Here is a 21,103-nt window from a genome sequence, read left to right on the forward strand (position 1 = left end):
AGGGCATGAGTTAAATTTCTTGTAAGATCTCTAATGATTAACCGATGGAAATACCAAAAATAATTATCCTGAAAAATTAAAGGATTAAATGTCTTAATTTATAAATAAAGAGAAAAAATCACAAATTTAAAATTATAAGTGACTAAAATTATAATTTAGTATTATGCCATTCATTTATACTCTCGAAATAGTTATCTCTTAATCTTTTTTTCTATTGTGTTTTTTCAAATTTAATTGTTTATACTCTCGAGTTGTTTTTTATTTTTATTTTTTCCAGTAAAATTAATTGTTTCTCTCTAAATCATTTTGGTTCCATTCTTATATATTAAAGTAGAGTACACGTTATCTTCAATGTAAAGCTTGTTCGCCCTTAAAAAAAAAAAAAAAAGAGGCAAGTTAATGATTAACATTAAGTGTTTCAAAGACACGGGTCGTATAATCAATCAATAATTTTCTATGAAAAGGTACACTGACAAGATTAAATGTTACACGTTGTAAATATTTTCTAATTTTAATTATTTAAGGGTTTTTAAGACATCTCGTCCTTCTCAAAAAAGACACCTTGTCAAACCAGTAAAAAAAAATCTTGTTAATTACTATAAAAATTTCATTTTAAAATCATTTTATTTTAAATCCTTTTTAAATTAATTGTGAAGATCCTGGTAATTAGTTTTAATTTTAAAAAACAATTAAAATTTATACTTTTCAATTTTTCCCTTGTGTGACATTATATTTTGAACATAGTATGTATTAGTGTGAATAAGAGAATGTATGTTAATTTTATTAATCATTAATCTTTATTAAAATATATGATTAACCTTGAATTTTTTCTTTTCAATCACAATTTTTTATTCAAAAGACTTAAATTCGATATCTAGCTTAAAAGGATTCGAATCTAATTTCTATACTAATGATTTATATGTGGTGTTATATAATATTATATGATACTTATTTTTTATAGTTTGTAAATTTATAAATATTCTCTTATATTCATGGATATCTTTTTTTTCTTTTCTGAAAGTAAGATAGACATCATGAGACTAACTCTATGCATAGAGATTACCAAGATAAGTTTTGTTTATTGGAACAAAATCTTTTTTATATGCATATGATTAAATAATCAAATTCTTGTGACATGTTTAAATAACTCACTCATCTATCAATTATGTTGAACCTTGTTAGTTCATGGATATCTTTATAAAATAGTTGTCAATGTATCAATGATAATAGATATGAGAAAATTATTATCCACTCAAACACTTCTTTATTGATGTTGAGTTATAAGATTGACTTGATGATTGAAAAGAATAAATGATAAATTTCTATTTATTTCGTTATAAAAAATTAACAAACTAATAATTAATATTGAGCTATAAAAAAAATCCTCATTAGTGTCTCCAATTTATTGATCATATTAGTTCTTGAAAAAATAAAGACTTAAAAGTACATTTTATTGTCCAAATATTATTATTATTTAATTTTGTATAACATTTAAATTAAAACTAAAGTAAAAAAAAAAAAAAAGTTTGAAGAAAGCTTAACTAAAATATTGTCTAGTTCAGAGAACCTAGCACGAAAGTTACAAAAAGATATACAAGTACTCCATTCCTGCTACCCAATGCAACAGACAATGATATGTACATAGAACTATTAGCATATATAGTTGATCCGGGCGGTGGGGGAAGGTTTGTCAACGGCACCGGCAGAACAACGGAGAAGACGATCTCCAATTATTTTAAGCATTGATTGTATCTAATGTACCGTATTTTTATTTCCTGGTTCAAATTAATCTGAATGAGAAAAAGACATGCAAGCATGTTCTATTATCTCCACACTCAAATTTCCACTATGTGTTTCAGTTGAGGCTACTCTACCAAAACATCCATTTCATTTACTTCACTAATGAAGTTTTCTTTTTAAATATATCTTTCTGCATGCTCTACCACTCTCGTCCTATTTGCCCTAAAATTAATAATAATGATCCGCTTATTTCACCAGATACTAAAAGATATATCTACCTAATGTTTCACTTTTTTATTTTTACAATTTTTAGTCGTTTAATATTACTAAATGGATTGGGAGAGTTTATTGTGATATATAAAATAATAACATCTTTAAATTAATAAGCTTAAAATTAAAGTTGGGTTCCTTCTAATAAGATGGGAAAGAAACATAGAAAAATAATGTTATACATTATTTGAAACCTGCAAAAATTAAGAATTGCTAAATATTGCATGCATGTAGATTTACGAAAAAATTATATAATCCTAATAAAATCTATAAATAATGAATTTGATGATAAACAACATGTGTAAACTAATTTTATGATTCTTTTCATGCATGAATTATATATATATATATATATATATATATATATATATATATATATATATATATATATATTTTTTTTTTTTTTTTTTTTTACATGGTGAATTGTTTCCTTCCATATCGAAAGGGATGATTTTTCAAGCAATGATCACGTCAACAAGGCGAAAATATCTTGATTTAAGAAAGTGATTTCTTTTTGCTATGCTGGATTAAAAAAAGAACGTAAATGTGAAGGGTGATGTCGCTTTGATGGTTGGAATTATTTGACGTTCTCGTAAAGTTCGACCACTAAGATGTTATTTGATGGCAATGTCCACTAGAATGAGAGTAATAGATATTATGTCACCGTCACCTCTCATGTCACTTCTCACTGCTCACACTAATACAATTATTTAGCTTAACTATGGACATTGGAGGATAAGACGAGCAATAAATTACAGAAGGAACATTTGAGAAATCAAGTGGTACCTTTCTATTCTTTTCTAGTCTTTTAAGGTTTTGCATAAAAATTAAAAATATAATATTTTTCTTCATAAAACAGGTATGATGTTTTTTTTATTCTTCCATTTTTACTCAACAATAAATACATATTAGCTAGTATTTTTTTATTTTTACTTTCATAATAAATATGTAAATTAGTTAAAAATTTGGTGGAAAATAAGAATCTAAGTAACAAAAAAATAATTAATATTATCTTAAACAAAATTTATCCAAAAAAATAGATACTTAAAAGGAATGAAAGAAATATATACTTTGATTAGTGCTAACATAAAGTGGATTATAAAATTCCTTCAAGTGATATCCTTGTTTTTTTGTTGTTGTTGAAACATTTGTACCCATTTATCATTTTTTTTCTTTTTTATGAAAGATACATCTAACTTTTATCGCCAAAATAAGATTTTTGGTTGTTGATGAGTTTGATGCCAACCTATTTGGAATTATTCTCCTCAATTTGTCGTAGCATAACTTTAAATTTTGATTAAAAAAATTGACCCAACGAAATTAAAAGAGCAGCGAAATAGAATAAAAACAACAAATTTCTACACCTATAAAAATCAAACAAATACTTTAGAGCTTGGTGTATGATATATTATTGGGCAGAAACTGGTTGGGCTAGTGAAGCGTAAATAAACTTTTTAAAATAAAATGGACCATGGAAGCTGGTGTTTGGATTTGTCGTGTTGCCGTACGATTGGCACTGGGCTATCTTATATGTTGGGTTTACTATGAACTATCATTTGGGAACTACTATTAATTCCTACAAAATTACTCTCGGCCCCTATCAGTCAAGAGAAAAGATCAAAATACCCTTTACAATATTTGATACTTCCCTTTCTCACCCCACCATTCTTTTCTCTTCCCCTTTCTTCGATCATTTCTATTACCCTTTCCTATGCTCCTCTCTTCACTCACGCAGGTCTCCGTCAGTGAAGGTATTTTTTTTCATGTTTGTAAACATAATAGAATCCTGATTTCATTGTGCATTTTACACAATAGAATCATGATTCCATTTTTTCGGATTTTTAGTAACATAATGAAATTAAGATTATAATGTGTTAAATTTTTTATTACACAACAGAATTATGATTTCGTTGTGTTATAAATTTGTCCCTTACGTAACACAGCGAAATCATGATTCTACTGTATTAGTGGGGATGCGAAAAAATACAATGGAATCACGATTTTATTGTATATTGCACAACGAAATCTCAATTTAGTTATATAACGTTTTTCACACTCTCTTAATACAGCGAAATCATGTTTCCATTATGCATTGTGAGAAAAGGTAAATTTGAAATTTTTGAATGGTGGTAAGAGATAAGAGCAATCTTGATGTGGCCAATAGCAATTTTTTTAAAGAAATGTTGGTAACTCACTAAAAAATGTTTTTTACATAAACCTCGAAAAAAACAGTTAATAATATATATTTGCTGGTACTTTTAAAATTTTTTTTGTTATTATATAAAATTTCACATCAGTCTTTTTAAGAAAAGGATACAACTAAATTATTGACTTAATTGCATATTTACCACCTAATTATGATTATTTCATAAATTTTATCATCAATTTCCCCCCACATTTTTTATATATTATTTTTCAAATTTTGCATATTTTACCAATTCATTAAATTCGTAACGATGTGTTAACGTGTCCTTAAAAGTGAGGTCATTTTGTCACCATTTTTTGTGGAACCAAGTTGTTTTATTAAATTATTTAATCATTTTTAAAAACCATAACTCTTAGAAATTATGATTTCTGAGCATAAAAAAACTTTTTTTTGAGCCAAATTCCACCTAGGTGCTATTAGTGACGGTAATCTTACTCTCACCATACATGTTCATGTGCACTTAATTTAAATATTCCGATTTTAACTATTAATAGTTTTTTTTAAAACAAATCTTTTACTATAAATATTATTTAATAATTAACGAAAATGTATTAAAACTGCAGCGTGTCACTATTTTTGTATAAGTTGATAAAGGAAAAACATATATTTACATGAACATAAGTACGTTTTATAAGTCACTTTTTTGCTTTTCTTATTTTCTATTTAAATAATATATATATATATATATATATATATATTAATTCATATATATATCAATGCTACATCAGACTTGTTTTATATTTCTATTAGTTATTGAATAAATTTTAGGTGAAAGATTTTCTCTTAAAAAATGATAAATTAAGAAAATTAAATGAAAGACATTAAAAGAAGGACAATCAAAATCACATATAAACTAAAGTATAAGAAATGAAAGTAGAATTAAGTAAAAATAGGTTAGACTAAAATACAGTTTATAATGTCTAAATAATACATATTTCATGAACTGTATTTAATATAATCTTCCTAACACACTTTTTTGTATTGATTAAAATTTATTTAAAAAAATATAAAATCAGAAGATAAAAACATCAAAATGATGTGAAACCTACTAAAATTTGATATTTTTAATAAATTTTAATTAATGAGAGAAAATATATTTAAAAGAGTGTGTTAGAAAATATATTTGTAGTATTTTTCTAAGTCTTTTTATTAAAGCATGACTAAACTTTTTTAAATGTCTTTCGTAACCCAAAAGTTTAATTAAAAACTTAATATGCATTAAAACTTTTTAAATAGATAAATTTTATTTTGGGAGCTTAAAGCTTTAAATAAATAGATGGATAAATATATAATTTCAAAGTATTATATTACCATTTAAACATAATAATGATCTCATTATTATGAAAAGCTTATGTAATAATAATATTATTTATATTTATATTTAATTGGGTAAATTAGTATGTTTTTGTTTTTAAACGTTTTATAAATTTCCCTTTTATTTTCCTAAGCAATTTTTTTCAGCATTTTGTCGAAAGATTAAAAATATAATTTATAAAAAAATTACACATAATTATGCTCTGAAACTTTTTTATGATCTCACAAGCGGTTGTCAATATAATTTTTACATTATTAATTAGTTTTGTTGCTCGATAGTAATGGATTAAAACTATTAATAGAGGAAAATGGTAAGAATCGAAGATACTAAAAAAAATTTAGAGAGTAAAAGTAAAATTAAAAAAAAAATAAAAAATACAATTAACCCAATTTACTTATGTGGATTACCTCGTTAAGTTTAAATTTGATGTTTAAAACCAAATACACTTTTAAAAAAACATTAAATTATTTTTACATAATTTTGATCGATCGTGTAAACTTAATACTACTATCAGCGTAACCATAGACTCCCGACGAGTAAGTTATTCTATTTCTACCAATAAATACAATTAAGCTCAAGGCATCTGTTTAATATATATATATATATATATATATATATATATATATATATATATATATATATATATATATATATATATATAATTTATTTTTATTTGTAGAGAATTTTTTTTATTATAGTAGCAATAAATGAACAAGATAAGATTAAAAGAAAAAGCTTTCTTTCAATTAATCAATTTCGATATGAGTGACAAAAAGTACTGAATAATAATGTTGAACTTATTTTCCCTATATTTGAAACAATTTATTAAAAAAGAAGAGAAACGCTTATATAACTTCACTTGATTGAAATTCTTTTGATTGGCAGGTGCATTTTTAAACTTAAAATGTTGTAAACTTTCTATTAGACTTTTTTTTTTTCAAAGGAAGGAAAAAAAAAGATTATAATCCAGGGACGGGCTGAAGCACAAGATCATCTAATAACAACTCTTGTAAATTATTTGGAGGAAACTTCAACTCCATAAACCAAGATCCCGAATTAGGTCCTATCTTGGCGAGAAATTCTGCACATCGATTCTCCCGTAAGGAGTGGTAAAATTCAGACTCCAGTCCTCCTTCACAAAGTTCTTGATATTCTCAATTGTTGTTGCATACTGATGACAAGATTACACTTCATTCTTGATGAGGTTCACATCAGGTAACGAGTCTGAAACACAAATTTATAAAATTCATACTTAATTCATATTTTTTAAATATATTTTTGTTCCGGTCATAGGTCACTTTAACTGGAGAACAAGACTAAAGATGATCTATAACCAAAACATTCAAAAGTATGTTGTGCCTGCTAGGGTTCCTAAAGGTATATTAATACTCAACTTAAATTGGTGAATAATTCCTTATTATTTGGAGTTACTTCTATGTATTGTAGGAGAGATGAGAACTAACCCTATATCATAGGAGGAACGTCCATTTGTAGCATTGTTGGTTGACACTTGACACTTTAGTTTTTACATGTTGAAAAATGCATATCATTTATAGGGGTATTTAGTTATAGACTACACTATTTGTTGCTTCAAAAAATCATGGTAAGTTCAACCCACTACCAATTCAAACATACAATTAGTCTAAAGAGATCAAATTTAAAGATTTCGATCTAGAGATATTCATCTTAAAAAAGTCAGCCCAAAACCTAAAAGAAAGTATGATTTTAAAATATATAAAATGTTTCCGTCAATGATTGCTTCAACCTTAATAAAAAGGATTGGATGCATCAAGAAGGAAAGCAAGACCATGAGGAAGAAATGAAGAAGGGCTTCACTCACTTTCACCGAAAAAACAAACATGTGATGCTTGGAAAATGTCAATAACCGATTTAGCTACACAAGCATATTAAATTGTTATAAATTGCTCCTAAGAGCTTTAATTAAAAATCGACCAAACCAGAATGCAGTTAGATTACCACTAGCACTAGACATAGATAAAGATAGTAGGTTGTTTCGTGTGAGGCATATTTTCCCGTCTACCATTGCTAACTCCCAATGGAAGCACCGAATAATCTTATGCCCAAAATTGCCTATTTACTTGTGCAAATTTTAAATGTTTGCCAGCGGGTAGAAAGGAAAGTGTGGTTCACATGGCGCAACATGACAATTGGGACTTGTTTGGTGGGAAGTTTGAGCATTTAAGAGAGTAAATAGTTATGTTGGATGAAGCTGTCCTAAAACCGCAAAGTGCCATTAACTTACAAACACAACACAAATCAAAATCAATAGCCCCCGCGCGCGTAAGCGGTGACTCTCAAAGAGTCAACTCGTTCAGACGGTGTGTGGGACCTACCTCTCACGCTTGTCGCTATTATTGTTACTATTTTTCACCCTCAAGTTCCGCTGACGCATTCACAAACATCATAGATATACAATAAAGACACATATCACATATCTACTTCAAAAAATATAATCTTTCTTAAACTTTTTAAAATATGATAAATTCTTAAAGAGATAGGTTAAATCCATATTTCTTTATAAATATTTAAGGATTAAATTCATCTATAAAAGTATAAGTTTGATTAAAATCATATTTTTTTTTTAAAGTTGATTGATACTCTCGCTTGATCATAAATATAACAAACACCATGTATATTTCTTTATTTCATTCTTCATGTTTGACTCTTAAGATTTACATATATTTTTCTTGTCATTTTATATTATAGACACAAGAGATATTTAAAAAATTGTATTATTTATGATAAAATATGATCTCCAATTCTTACCTTTAAATTAATATCAATGATCAATGTTGTCAATGGACTAAAGTATCGATCCCTGGTACTCTATTTAATTTTTCTGCCTTTTAAAAAATGACCAGTGTATGATGCCATGCCAGTTAATATTATCTTTCATTTATCATAGACTAACAATTTCTGTTTACATGATACACTAAAGATAATTAGCACTGCAAAAATTGGCTTATCGGACACACTTAACAGTGAAACATAATATGAACGTTTTGTACTGAGTGTGCCAAATTAGCCAATTACTCTATTTTCAAAGCAGTAGTTGGCTGAGCACTTAATATATCTACAAATTAAATGTGCCAAAGTAGTCAATACTCTTAATTCAGAATGAAAGCTTGAAAACAACAATGAATGATAGTAGTAATATGATATCGTATTAAGTTGATGCTAACTCAACAAAGCAGTAATTAAGTTGATTGATTAGATTTTTAGAGTACTACAATCAGGAAGCTGACTATTGAGATCATTAAATAGAACTATATAAGTGATGTTATTGTCATTGGCACTTGAATGATGTTACCTTCTAATTTTAAAGACAAACAGGAAGCCTACATTTTTTTTTTTTTTGAGGACACAAAGGAAGCCTACTTGTGGATATAGTAAATGGCAATAATCGAATTGAATAAATTAAGTACAGTGATTAGGGCAAACTCTAGCAAACATCCAGAACCATTGAACTAGTTTGTCCCCAAAATATGTGCAATTCCAAATTTAGTTGGCTTTAAATGTATTAATAAAACAGAAACGTGGCACTCTTATATAATCTCTAGCTTTAATTTCTCTTTAAATAATCAAATTCACTTCCACAGTTTAAGTTTTGCACAATCAGATTCAACGTTTCAACCACTGACTATTTTGAAATCCCGTCATTGAGTAATCTTTGTAATGAAATTTTATCCCATTTAATTTTTATTTTTAAAGTTATTTCAATTGCAAACACTTTTTAACAATATATTCATATACTATTAAAAATTAGAATACATGAATTTTATTGCTAGACGCCTACACAACTAATGCAAGATTTTTCTATCTTGGTCTCGAATTCAAGTAAATAATTACAAAACTAAAATTCTTGATTTTCCCAACCTTTTAATTAGTCTCTCCATTTTTATTTTTTTTGGTAGTGAAAATTTAGGAAAAAAAGAATGACACCCAGTCTAAATCAGAGAAAGTCTATTAGTTCAAAGAACACTTACTTAGATATTTATATTTATCTCACCTCACACAAGTGAAAATTTGAGCCTGCAATTGATTAAATATGAGATTCTATCTTGCTCCACTAGACCAACCCCTTGAGGTCAACTAGTCTCTCTATTCTACTAATGTTTAAGATTTTTTTTTTCAAACACATTAAGAATAACAATAAACAAAATATTTATTGAAATAATTTTGCCAAAATATCATCACTCTTCATAAACGCATTACTTATAAATAATGGATGATTCCGAAGGGTGGTTGAAAAATTAATAACACAATACTAAAAAACATTACATTTTTTTATAAGATAAAAACAATAAATTGAGGTAATTTACTTGTGACAAATTTAGAATAAAAGTTGTAGTATTTCATTGACAAATAATAACACCCATTAATATGATTTTTTTAAAATGGTAAAACATTGAATACCATATAAGCAAGGAGAAGATCTATAAACTTGAATCTTAAGGTTTTTGGTTAAAGTATAGTGTTAGGTTCATTTATATGATTGCTCATGATCTATTAGTATAAATTTTCCTAGTATTTACCCCCTCGGTTGCACAAGAATTGTTATCAAAGCCGATGATTCGACCAGATGATTGACTCAGACAAGTACGATGGTGATGATGGATCTAGGTTTGGGATCCCTTGTATTGAAAGTCTTCTTGGTAGTGAGTCCAAGCGGAGTGTCCCGTGGGTGAAGGAGTGGTGCAAGTATCTAGAACATGTGGACTTTAATGACCACCATGAAATACTTGTGAATGATAATGACTTCTGCTCGAAGGGGAAACTACTATGTAGAAGAAACTCACATTTGAGGGAAAGATCGTTGAAGTACAATTGTGAGATAAAGTCTCACATCGAATTAAAATATAAAAAAAATTGAACACCATATAAGCGATGAGAAGATTCATAAATATAAACCTTAAGATTGTGGGTTAAGATGTAATGTCAAGTTCACTTATATGATTGTTCATGGTAAATTAATATAAATCTTTCTAATATTTACCTCTTTAATTGCACAATATAATTCATTTTTTGTGAGCATTTTTTCATCATTTTAAAGTGGTAATCTTGACAACAAAATTATTATTAAACCTTATATGGAGGGTGGCTGATTGTTTATAAGTGTGAAACTTTTTTTTTATTCTGGCGTATGGGACGGAGACTTTCCTTTCAAAAAGAAACCAAGTGAAAAGGAGGAGGAAGAATTTACTACTAAACAGAAAGGAAACGTGTAATCAGCATCTATTTTTAGTTCACCAATCAATAACGTGTGATTTTGACCCAAACTTGTGGACTGTTTACCGATCTAATTAACACGCATGGCAGTGCTGTACTCGTACGTGTCTATATATAAATGAATGAGGAATGAGAAATGAGAAATATGACCAGAGGAAAATTAATAACACATTCTTTTAAATATTTTTTTATTTAATTAAAATTTATTAAAAATCATAAAATCACAAAAAAATAATTATTAAATATGATACGCAATTCAAAAAATATTTATTATTTTGAATAAATTTTAATCAATTAAAAAAAATGTATAAATAAGAGAGTATACAAGAGAATGTCTTACTACTCCATATCATATGAGAATAAACTTTCAAAAAACACAAAGTGGCAAAGCAGCAATAAGAAGGAAAGAAGGTCAAAAAACACACACGAGTAAACCCAGTTGGCTTGGCTTATTCAATGCCCCCGCATGTAACAATTAAAAGTTCGTTGGGGTAGTTGTATCGACTATCCTCCCCCTCCTCCTCCTCTCACCCTTTAAAACCCTGCCATCTTTCATTATTTTGCAACCCATTGGATCTTCTTCAAATTCCCACACATTCTTATTAGCCTAACATACTCTCTCTTCCAAAGTTGTTTCACTTTACCAAAAAAGCTTTCCCTTTGAGAAATAAAACCCAAAACCAGTCTTTTGATAATTTTGAGCAGTTGCATTCCTTGTTTTCTTCCTTTTTGGGTCCCCTCAAAAGTAGTTTCAAAGAGTTCCTCTTCCTCCACAGATATCATGGCAGATCAAACCCCGGGTTCAGGAACCGTTTCTGTTGAAGCTTCTTCACAAGAAAGAAGGAAACTTCCAAACTTTCTCTTGTCTGTGAGACTTAAGTATGTGAAGCTTGGTTACCACTACTTGATCTCCAATGCTATGTACCTTTTGCTCATACCCCTTCTTGGTGTAGCTTCTGCTTATCTATCAACAATCTCTTACCAAGATGTTGTTCAGCTATGGGAAAATCTCAAGTTCAATCTCCTCTCAGTGACTCTATGTTCCAGTCTTATAGTATTCCTTGTCACCTTTTACTTTATGAGCCGTCCAAGGGGTGTTTACTTGGTGGATTTTGCGTGTTACAAGCCAGAGCCAGAGTGCACTTGCACGAGGGAGATTTTCATGAACAGGTCTGTGGAAACTGGTGTGTTTTCAGAGGAGAACTTGGCCTTTCAGAAGAAGATACTTGAGAGGTCTGGTTTGGGGCAAAAGACTTACTTGCCCCCAGCAATATTGAGTGTCCCTTCAAACCCTTGTATGGCTGAAGCAAGGAAAGAAGCTGAGCAAGTGATGTTTGGAGCCATTGACCAGCTTCTGGAGAAAACTGGGGTCAAGGCTAAGGATATTGGGATTTTGGTAGTGAATTGCAGCTTGTTCAATCCCACACCTTCTCTCTCTGCAATGATTGTGAACCACTACAAGCTAAGAGGGAATATCCAAAGTTATAATCTTGGTGGCATGGGTTGCAGTGCTGGACTAATCTCTATAGACCTTGCCAAACAGCTCCTCCAGGTTTGTTTTGCACTTCTTTAATTTCTTTCAAAAAATTTAGTCATTTCTTCTCAAGTCATAATACTACCGGTTATGCTCATGATCATTTAGCTCTCACTTCATATCTATTTTAAGTTGTAACTGTCTAGAATGCATGACTCTATGGTCTATATATATATCTTCATGTGGCCATCCAAAATTAAAAGTCAAAAGGAGTTCATTATTCATGTAATAGGATGTTCAATATAAACATCAGGTGGGGCCACATGCATAAATGTTTCTTGTGGCAATTTTCTGCCCCAGCTGTCCACATGTCCAGTTGGTCATGTTCTTCGTCAATATTGGTGGCAGTTTTGTTAGGTTAGCGATTTTGCCACCCTATTTAATACGGTACACGAGCGACAGTATCCAAATGAAATGGACCTTTCGTGGATGTGTTTACGTATGCTTTAACAAACAGTTGTTCACTTGTACAATTGGGGGAAAGGAAGCTTTCAAGTTAAAACACCGTATCATTAAATTGAAAGTTATAAATGATCTTACCATCTATACTTAAGGATCCTGTTGTCTATGACATTTATAATAATAGTGACTGGATCAAAAGAAATTTAATTTATTGATAGTTTTGGACATATTAGTCAATTTTAGTGATTATCTCAGGATTGCTCTATAGCAAAATTTTAAGGGCTAGCTATTAACTTTTTTTTTATGATAATTTATACATACAGGTTCATCCAAACTCTTATGCCTTAGTGGTGAGCATGGAGAACATCACTCTCAACTGGTATTTTGGCAACAACAGATCAATGCTAGTCTCAAATTGTCTATTCAGAATGGGTGGAGCTGCAGTCCTCCTCTCCAACAAGTCTTCTGATCGCAGAAGAGCCAAATACCAACTGATCCATACAGTTCGTACTCACAAGGGTGCAGATGACAAATCATATGGTTGTGTCTTCCAAGAAGAAGATGAGAAGAAAACAATTGGTGTGGCACTCTCAAAGGACTTAATGGCTGTTGCAGGAGAAGCCCTCAAGACCAACATCACAACACTTGGCCCATTAGTCCTTCCCATGTCAGAGCAGCTTCTTTTTTTTGCAACTTTGGTGGCTAGAAAAGTGTTTAAGATGAAAATAAAGCCATACATCCCTGACTTTAAGCTAGCTTTTGAGCACTTTTGCATCCATGCTGGAGGAAGAGCAGTGTTGGATGAGTTGGAGAAGAATCTAGAGCTCTCTGATTGGCACATGGAGCCTTCAAGAATGACACTAAACAGGTTCGGCAATACTTCTAGCAGTTCCTTGTGGTATGAATTGGCCTACACTGAAGCTAAAGGAAGGATCAGAAAGGGTGACAGGACTTGGCAGATTGCATTTGGTTCAGGGTTCAAGTGCAACAGTGCTGTGTGGCGTGCATTGAGGACCATTAATCCAGCAAAGGAGAAAAATCCTTGGATGGATGAGATTCACGAGTTTCCTGTTCATGTGCCCAAAGTGGCAACCATTGGTTCCTAAGTTAAAACCTCTTGCATTAGGAAATTTAATTGAGGTTTTCATGGTTAATCTTAGGAGGTGTGCAAAATTTAGAAGAGGAAGATTACTCCCAGCTGATTTGATCTTCTGCTAGTGTGTTCAAGTTGTAAGAGTGTGCATACAATTATTGTCCAATGAGAACATTTATTACACGATTTTTCATAAAATGTATTAGTACTTGACATTTCAAAGGTTCATGAAATTTGATTTTTTAAGTTGCCTATGGAGCTAAGGGGCTGTATTGGACAAAGAAAAACGTATGGAGAGTTATTGCTTATCGAGCTGAGGGGCTGTAGTAGTACAGTGACATTGTTGGATAAATTGATCGATTAGATGAATAATTAATGTTGAGCATCTAAGATCTGACACTTAATTAGGACACAACATTCGTTGAGAGCTCAAAACTGGTAGATAGGATTTTTTTTAATGGTCTTATATTAAGAAATTAATAAATATTTTTTTACTTAAATTACATTAGCGATGCATTAATCATAAATTATACCAATGAAGGCATATTTATCACATTTTTTTCATAAAATCCTTTTTTTGTAATTTCATTATGTGTCTTAGCCTCTAAATTCGGACAATTGTTAGCTTTCTCTAACTTTTTAATCAAAACAAAGATAAAAAAAGTAATCAGTTTAATCCCAAACAATTAATTTATCCAACTAAAAAATTAATAGAAATAGGAATAATATTAATCTGGTTAATTAATTAAAATAATAATGTTAATTTAATCTCAAGTTCAAGTCCTTGAATGAAATTGTCTTAAATAATAAAGAGCTTTCATATTTTATGTGACTCGAATATGATTGTTTTGAATAAAAAAATGCATGTGGTCATAAAAAAAAAGATTTTACTGGCTATAATTTTACATGTGTTAAAAAAAAGGGTTTCATGTTCTTTGAAGAAATTAATTTTTGACACAACTTTCTTTAAATTAAATAATCAAACTGATGATACATGCATATGTATTTTTTTTTTTACTGCAAATGCATTTTTATTTAGAGAACTTGAACAAAGGTATAATTTGATTATATTATAGTGATGCATGTAATTTTCACAAACTATTACAAATTACATTATAATAATTCTATACAAAATATAAATTTAATCAATGTAACTATTAAATTATAATTATATATTTTGTTAATTATATGTATAAATTTTCATCAAAATTAAACAACAATCAAATTTTTGACCGGGTTGATTTATTTTAGATTTTTTTAGAAAAGTTTGCAAATCTCAACTAAATAGACCCAATCAAATTTGATTTAATTTGAATTTTATTTTTCTTGAGCCCAAACCAGCACAGAGAGAAAAAAGAATAATTTTTATTTTTGTCTAAAAAATTCTTTACCTATTTTTTTAAACGGCTACAGATTATTATATATAAAATTAAAGTATTTGATTTTTTTAAAAGTTCTTCACAATGTTTGAATTAATTTCTCAAAGGATTTCACCTTGGTAATGTTCAGTAAAAACTAGGTGAGAGTTGGGGAAACTGAAAAGTTAGATGATAATCAAAACCTATTAATTAAGCTAGCTTATTGAAGAAATTAATTAATTTCATTTAATTGGGTTAATCTCAAATAAAAAAAACTTTTTTTCTCTAAATTAATTAAACATAAACTTTCTATTAAATAAAGATTATTTTAAATATAGTCTCATTAAATAAGATAAAAATAATTAAAATTTAGAACAAGAAAAAATAGGTTTTTTATTATTATTAATGAGAACAGATAGAATAAGTGTTTTGTAAAACTATATGTTGATAAAGCTAAAAAATATAAAATAACAAGACATGAACTTATTTACATGATTTTTTATATAAATTTTAATTTTTTTATAGTTACAAATATATTTGAGGTGTTATAATTTCTGATTTTTATTAATTTTAATCTCTTATAATTATTAATTTATAGAGAAATTATTTTAATTAAATTTTTAGTTTCAATTATTTTATTTTTTCATATTATGTATTTCACTATTAGTCTTATACTATATCATAAAGTATTTTTTTATCAATTTTAAAATAAAAATATACTTAAGTAGATTTTATATTTTTATTAGTGTAATGGTTAAAATAGATCGTCTAACATAAAATTATTTAAAAAATAATAGAAAAATAAAATAAATTTAACATTTATCATTGTCAATTTAGTGAAGTATAATGTGAATGCGTAAAAATACAATTAAATAATAAAACCTTATTTTATTTGATTAGAATAATAAGGAAATTTAATAAATATTTAAAATATAAAAAAATAAAAATTAGAAACTAATGTTTTAAAAGTATTTACTTCACATAACATCTTAAAAAATGTTAAAAAGTAATAAAAATTTGTTTACTATATAGTTAAACAAAAAATTTTAACAAGTACAAAAATTAAAAACTATCTAAAATAACTTGTGAAACATAATCTAAAAAAAATTAATGAAACATTACCTTTAAAAAAATTATTCGTAATAATGGAACTCAAGTGCCATATATTTATAACAATTGACACATACTATTCTACCGAATTAAATCCTCTTGTTAATATATTTATTCCTTTAAATATGTTTGGAACTTTGAATACATGTTATAATAACTAGTAGAACAGATTGTCTGTTTCTATTATCCTAAATTTAATATGTTTATATTTTTTAATGATTTTTTTAATATTAATTGTACTTGTAAAGTAAAAAAAAAAAGACAGCTATGTCGTTTTTTTAGTTCCTGTTCATTACCACTATATAATTGTAGATTTTAAAATATTTTAAGAAAAATCTTATTTTGTATATATCTCCTAATTCATCATCAAATACATAAAAAGTATGTATTTAATTCCTTAATTAATTTTGGTCATCTTAATTAATGAACGTGATAATATGACGCGTTTAAGTTGTTAATGTATCCGTGAGATTGTTAAGTAAAACTTTGTTTGATTACACTAAGTAAAACTATTGACACAACTAAGATAAAAAGTTAGTTTAAATTAAATTTTTACTAAATAAAAGAAAAAATTATTTTAAGATATATAAAACAAATACAACAGTCGTGAGTGGATTGCTAAAAAAAATGATATTATTGTTCTCAAATTTTCATAACGATCTGCCTCAATTACTACAATGACATGGGATATAAAAAAAAATATTAGAAAGAGAAATATATATATATATATATATATATATATATATATATATATATTATTAAATTTAAAGTAACATATATTTGTAAAACTGCCGACCAATGAAAGGTTATTTGACTGTAATTAATCTAGAATATAAATCAAATTTCAAAATTCAAAAATTATACAAAATACAAAATTTTTACGTGATTGAATAAACTAAGATTATACAAAACTAAAAAAAGATGATGTTTATGCCATTAAGTATCTTCAAATGCCATTAACTAACAAGATATTATAATGACCATATAATTATTGCTTTGTTTGTATCTTTAAATTTTTCACACAAATACTTCAAATAGTAGTGTAACTTTGTTGGTAGTGACTTAAACAAAGTCTGCACTACTTGTTCCATCTTCACAATTCTTGTGGCACCACTTTGTAGGTTGTGTGTTAATACCTCTTTTTCTTACAAAGACAATAGCAATGGTAATTAAGGCAAATAAGAATTTATGTGGTTGATAAAATATGACATGATAAGTAGAGAATAGTAACCCACCTTCATTGCAAACATAAAGAGGAATATATATTTCCAATCAAATAAAGGCATAGGTAAGTTGACACCACAGTTTAAGAGATAGTATGTAATGTAGTTTGAGTAGACATTGATACAAAAAGAAATTGGTAAAGTTTTCAAAATAAAACAAAATGACAGTTTTAATTAATAAATTGGCAGATTTTTAAAATTCAAAAAATGGGTATTTTTAATTAACTTTTTGGTAATGGACGACAGCTTTAAATTTCAGAATATGGAAATATCAAGTATAATTGTATTTGTTACTCTTCTTATTTTATTTAAAACAAATAAGTAATTAAAAAATTGTTTAAAAAACTGAAAGAGATATATTTCCTTTATATACGATTCTTTATATATAACTAGCGGAAATACGAGCGCAACAACTTTTGTGTATGTACATCTTTATTTTGTTATCACGTTTTTTCGCTAATAAAGAAAATGAGAAATTTTTAAAAATCTCAAATGTACTAAAAAGTCCTTGTCATTTAAAATTTATTTTAAACATAAATCAATTGCAAACATTTTAGTTTTTGTTATTAATTTCTTCTTCAAATCATTTTAATTTACCTTTTATAAAAAAAAACTTTCGTTTTATTTTTCTCTTGATGTATTAAATCTTTTTTTTATCTGTCTTTACTCCTCTTTCTATTATAGAGTTTCTCCCACTTAGTCACAAAATATTAATTAATTGCCTATATGTGATACACCCATAAATAAAACAATAAATCAAATATGTATCATTAATTTGTATAACAAACTTTAGACAATAATAATAACAATAAATTATTGTAATATTAAAGTTGAAATTTAAAATAAAAATAAATTGCGGAAGCAAAATTTAATATACATAACCATTAGAAACAAATTTCATAAGCAATTTATAAAATTAACAATAGGTCAAGTGTTATGATGATGATACTGAAAATCACTTAATGGTTCTTGACACAACCTCTACATCCATTGATTAAAATAATCATATACAATTTAAAAATAAGAAAAAATAAATATTTTCATGTATTTTAGAATCAGAAACTTATATAATAATTCTCATAGACATAGGAGGCACACAAATGCCTAGGTATACATACAATTTTGATAATTAAGATTAAAAAAATACACTAATATCACAAACATAAAAATCAGGAAAAAAGGTGATGATAGGAATTTTTTAAAAACTTGTGTAAAACTAAATAATAATTTTAAAAATTGTAAAGTGAAAACATAAATTTTAAAAATAGTAGATATATCCTTAATTTTATTTTTTTAAAAAAATATTCTCTCCAATATGACCTAAAATTATGATAATAAAGAATGACAGAAAAAAGTTGATGATAAAAAATTAATTTAAAAAAATATAAAATTCAAAATATTTTTTTAAAATAAAAAACAAATATCATTAATTTTGTTTTATTTTTTAAAAATAAGGAAAAAGGAATAAAATAAAAAAAAGAAGAAACATAAAATTTAAAATACTAAAACCAGAAAACAAAATAATTTAATTTATTAAATATATAAAATTATCAAAAAAGGAAAAGAAAATAATTTAAATTTTTTATAAATGCAGCATAAATTTTAAACCAAATTTTAAAACTGATTTTTTTTTAAAATTTTTAAAACTCATCCTGGTTAGATATTACTTCTTAATTTTGAAACTAAAAGTGATTCTAAACTAATTTTGTAAACTGCAAAGCAAGGTTTGCAACAGTTTTAGCTCTGCTTCATGGTCACGTATATATGAAAATAATAAAGGGTACGATAAGTAAGAAAAATAATTTTTAAAAATTTGTAAAACGAAAAAGAAGGAAAGAAAAAGAATAAGAGAAAAGAAGGAAATCCCATAAAAAAGGAGAAAAAAAGGGAGAAAAAAAACTTACAGAAGAAGGAAATAGAGAAAAAAAAATAGTGCATACCTGCTGGTTTCATACATGTATTATGCATGTTGATGTTTTTTTCGTTTTTTACTGGATGAATGTTGATGTTTAGGTCCCTAAAAAAATGCAAAAGCTAACTATCATGAAAGAAAAGAACAGAAGTATAACCAAAAATAAGATAAAAAAAAAAGTGTATGCAGGATATGACACTTCTGTTTGTAAAGATCTTGAGATAGGTTATTCTATATATAATTACAGATTATCCGAAATTATTTTTTATAGTAACAATCCAAATATAAATTCTCGACCTTAAATACTAAAATTTAAGAAAATTCTGATTTCTTTTAAAAAAATGGAAAACTAATTTATTTATGAAAAATACTTATTTCTTTGAAATAATTAATAAATTTTTCAAAACTGAAAGCATGAGTTAATCTTACGAAGAGAAAAAAAGAAGTTAACTGGATATAATCTAGGAAGACATGTTAACAATTTCTATTCTCTGACTGGATCATAGAATTTGAAAGTAGGAAGAAAAAAGAAATGTCTTTAAATTTTTTGAACTCTTGTCACCACTGCCTGAAAGCCTATGTAAGTTGTCGTACTGCATGCATATATTTTCTTCTTCGCCTCTTCCACACTACATAAATACATAAAATTGATGGCTTTAAAAAATTCATATAAGAAATTTACGTGGTTGATAAAAATGAGATAATATTAGTAGAGAATAGTAACCCACATTCATTGCAAATACAAAGAGAACCGAAACAAAAAGCCAAATGGATCATATCCAATATCTGAGAGATTAATCATCAAAAGAAACAAAGAAAATAACCTAATAGTTCATGAAATAATTAATTGAAAAAAATAAAACAATAGGGTCACAAAAGGATGCCTAGTTGTAGATATTATACTATAGCATGACCCTTTCAACAAAAAAATATACCACGTTGATTAGTTGAATTGGGAGAAGCACTTCCAATATATGGTATCTGCACATAATCCAAATGCTGCTGATATTTTAAAATCCAAAACATTGAGAAAATAAGCATAGTTGTCATGATGCTTAATGTGAAGTGAAAGAGAAACATAACTTGATGGAATTACCTGACTCAAGCATCCGGTGACAGACAATAAATTGAAAAAAGGACATGGCAAACTGAAACAAAAATAAATTCTTATCCTAGTGGTATCAAATGGAGGGATCGTTTTGGTTGATGTAAAAGGAAATAGACAAACAAAACAAAAAAAGTTATTATATGAATTCAGGGAAATTGAGAGCCTTTTTGCATTCGATGTTGTATCTGATTATAGAATTTGTAGAATGGAAGTGGTGTAGGGATAAAATTTCCTTCCTTGAGGCTGCAACTCTCGTCTTGCTCCACCAATCTCTCCCAAGCTCCAAACAGCCTCTGCATCTCAGAGAGAACCCTCTCTTCCATGCGTTCCATGCATTCTCTCCTCCATATTCGAATGACTAAGATGTATGAATGTGTGGATTCATTGGAAGTGTTGGTGCTATAACTGATGCTCAGCCATTTTTGGTGCAAAGTTGTTATATAAATACCCCCAAAAGAATGCGGCTCTTTCGACCCTTCTTGCATTTTCCTCTGTCTGATGATTGACGGTGAGGCAGGCTATAAAATCCCGGTTACCACATTGCGATCTCAGTGAATTCCGCATTTCCAGCGGAAGAGGGTT

The 21,103-nt window shown here is 27.7% G+C and overlaps 1 protein-coding gene across 1 annotated transcript; it reads left to right on the plus strand.

Moving 5' to 3' along the window:
* The first annotated feature begins 11,185 nt into the window (after positions 1 to 11,185).
* Positions 11,186 to 14,003, plus strand: LOC100785983 (3-ketoacyl-CoA synthase 11). The gene is made up of 2 exons (XM_003555476.5): positions 11,186 to 12,333; positions 13,041 to 14,003. Exons 1-2 carry the CDS (start codon positions 11,563 to 11,565, stop codon positions 13,821 to 13,823), a joined length of 1,554 nt encoding a protein of 517 aa, XP_003555524.1. The 5' UTR covers positions 11,186 to 11,562; the 3' UTR covers positions 13,824 to 14,003.
* Positions 14,004 to 21,103: the final 7,100 nt, after the last annotated feature.

This window comes from Glycine max, chromosome 20, assembly GCF_000004515.6.
Source record: "Glycine max cultivar Williams 82 chromosome 20, Glycine_max_v4.0, whole genome shotgun sequence".
In the NCBI taxonomy this organism is placed as follows: Eukaryota; Viridiplantae; Streptophyta; class Magnoliopsida; order Fabales; family Fabaceae; genus Glycine; species Glycine max.

Bases quoted from the DNA above. Each gene is read 5' to 3' on its own strand.
- LOC100785983 (XM_003555476.5), top strand. From the start codon at position 11,563: ATGGCAGATCAAACCCCGGGTTCAGGAACCGTTTCTGTTGAAGCTTCT. The intron at 12,334-13,040 runs GTTTGTTTTGCA...TTATACATACAG, and splicing joins TTGCCAAACAGCTCCTCCAG to GTTCATCCAAACTCTTATGC.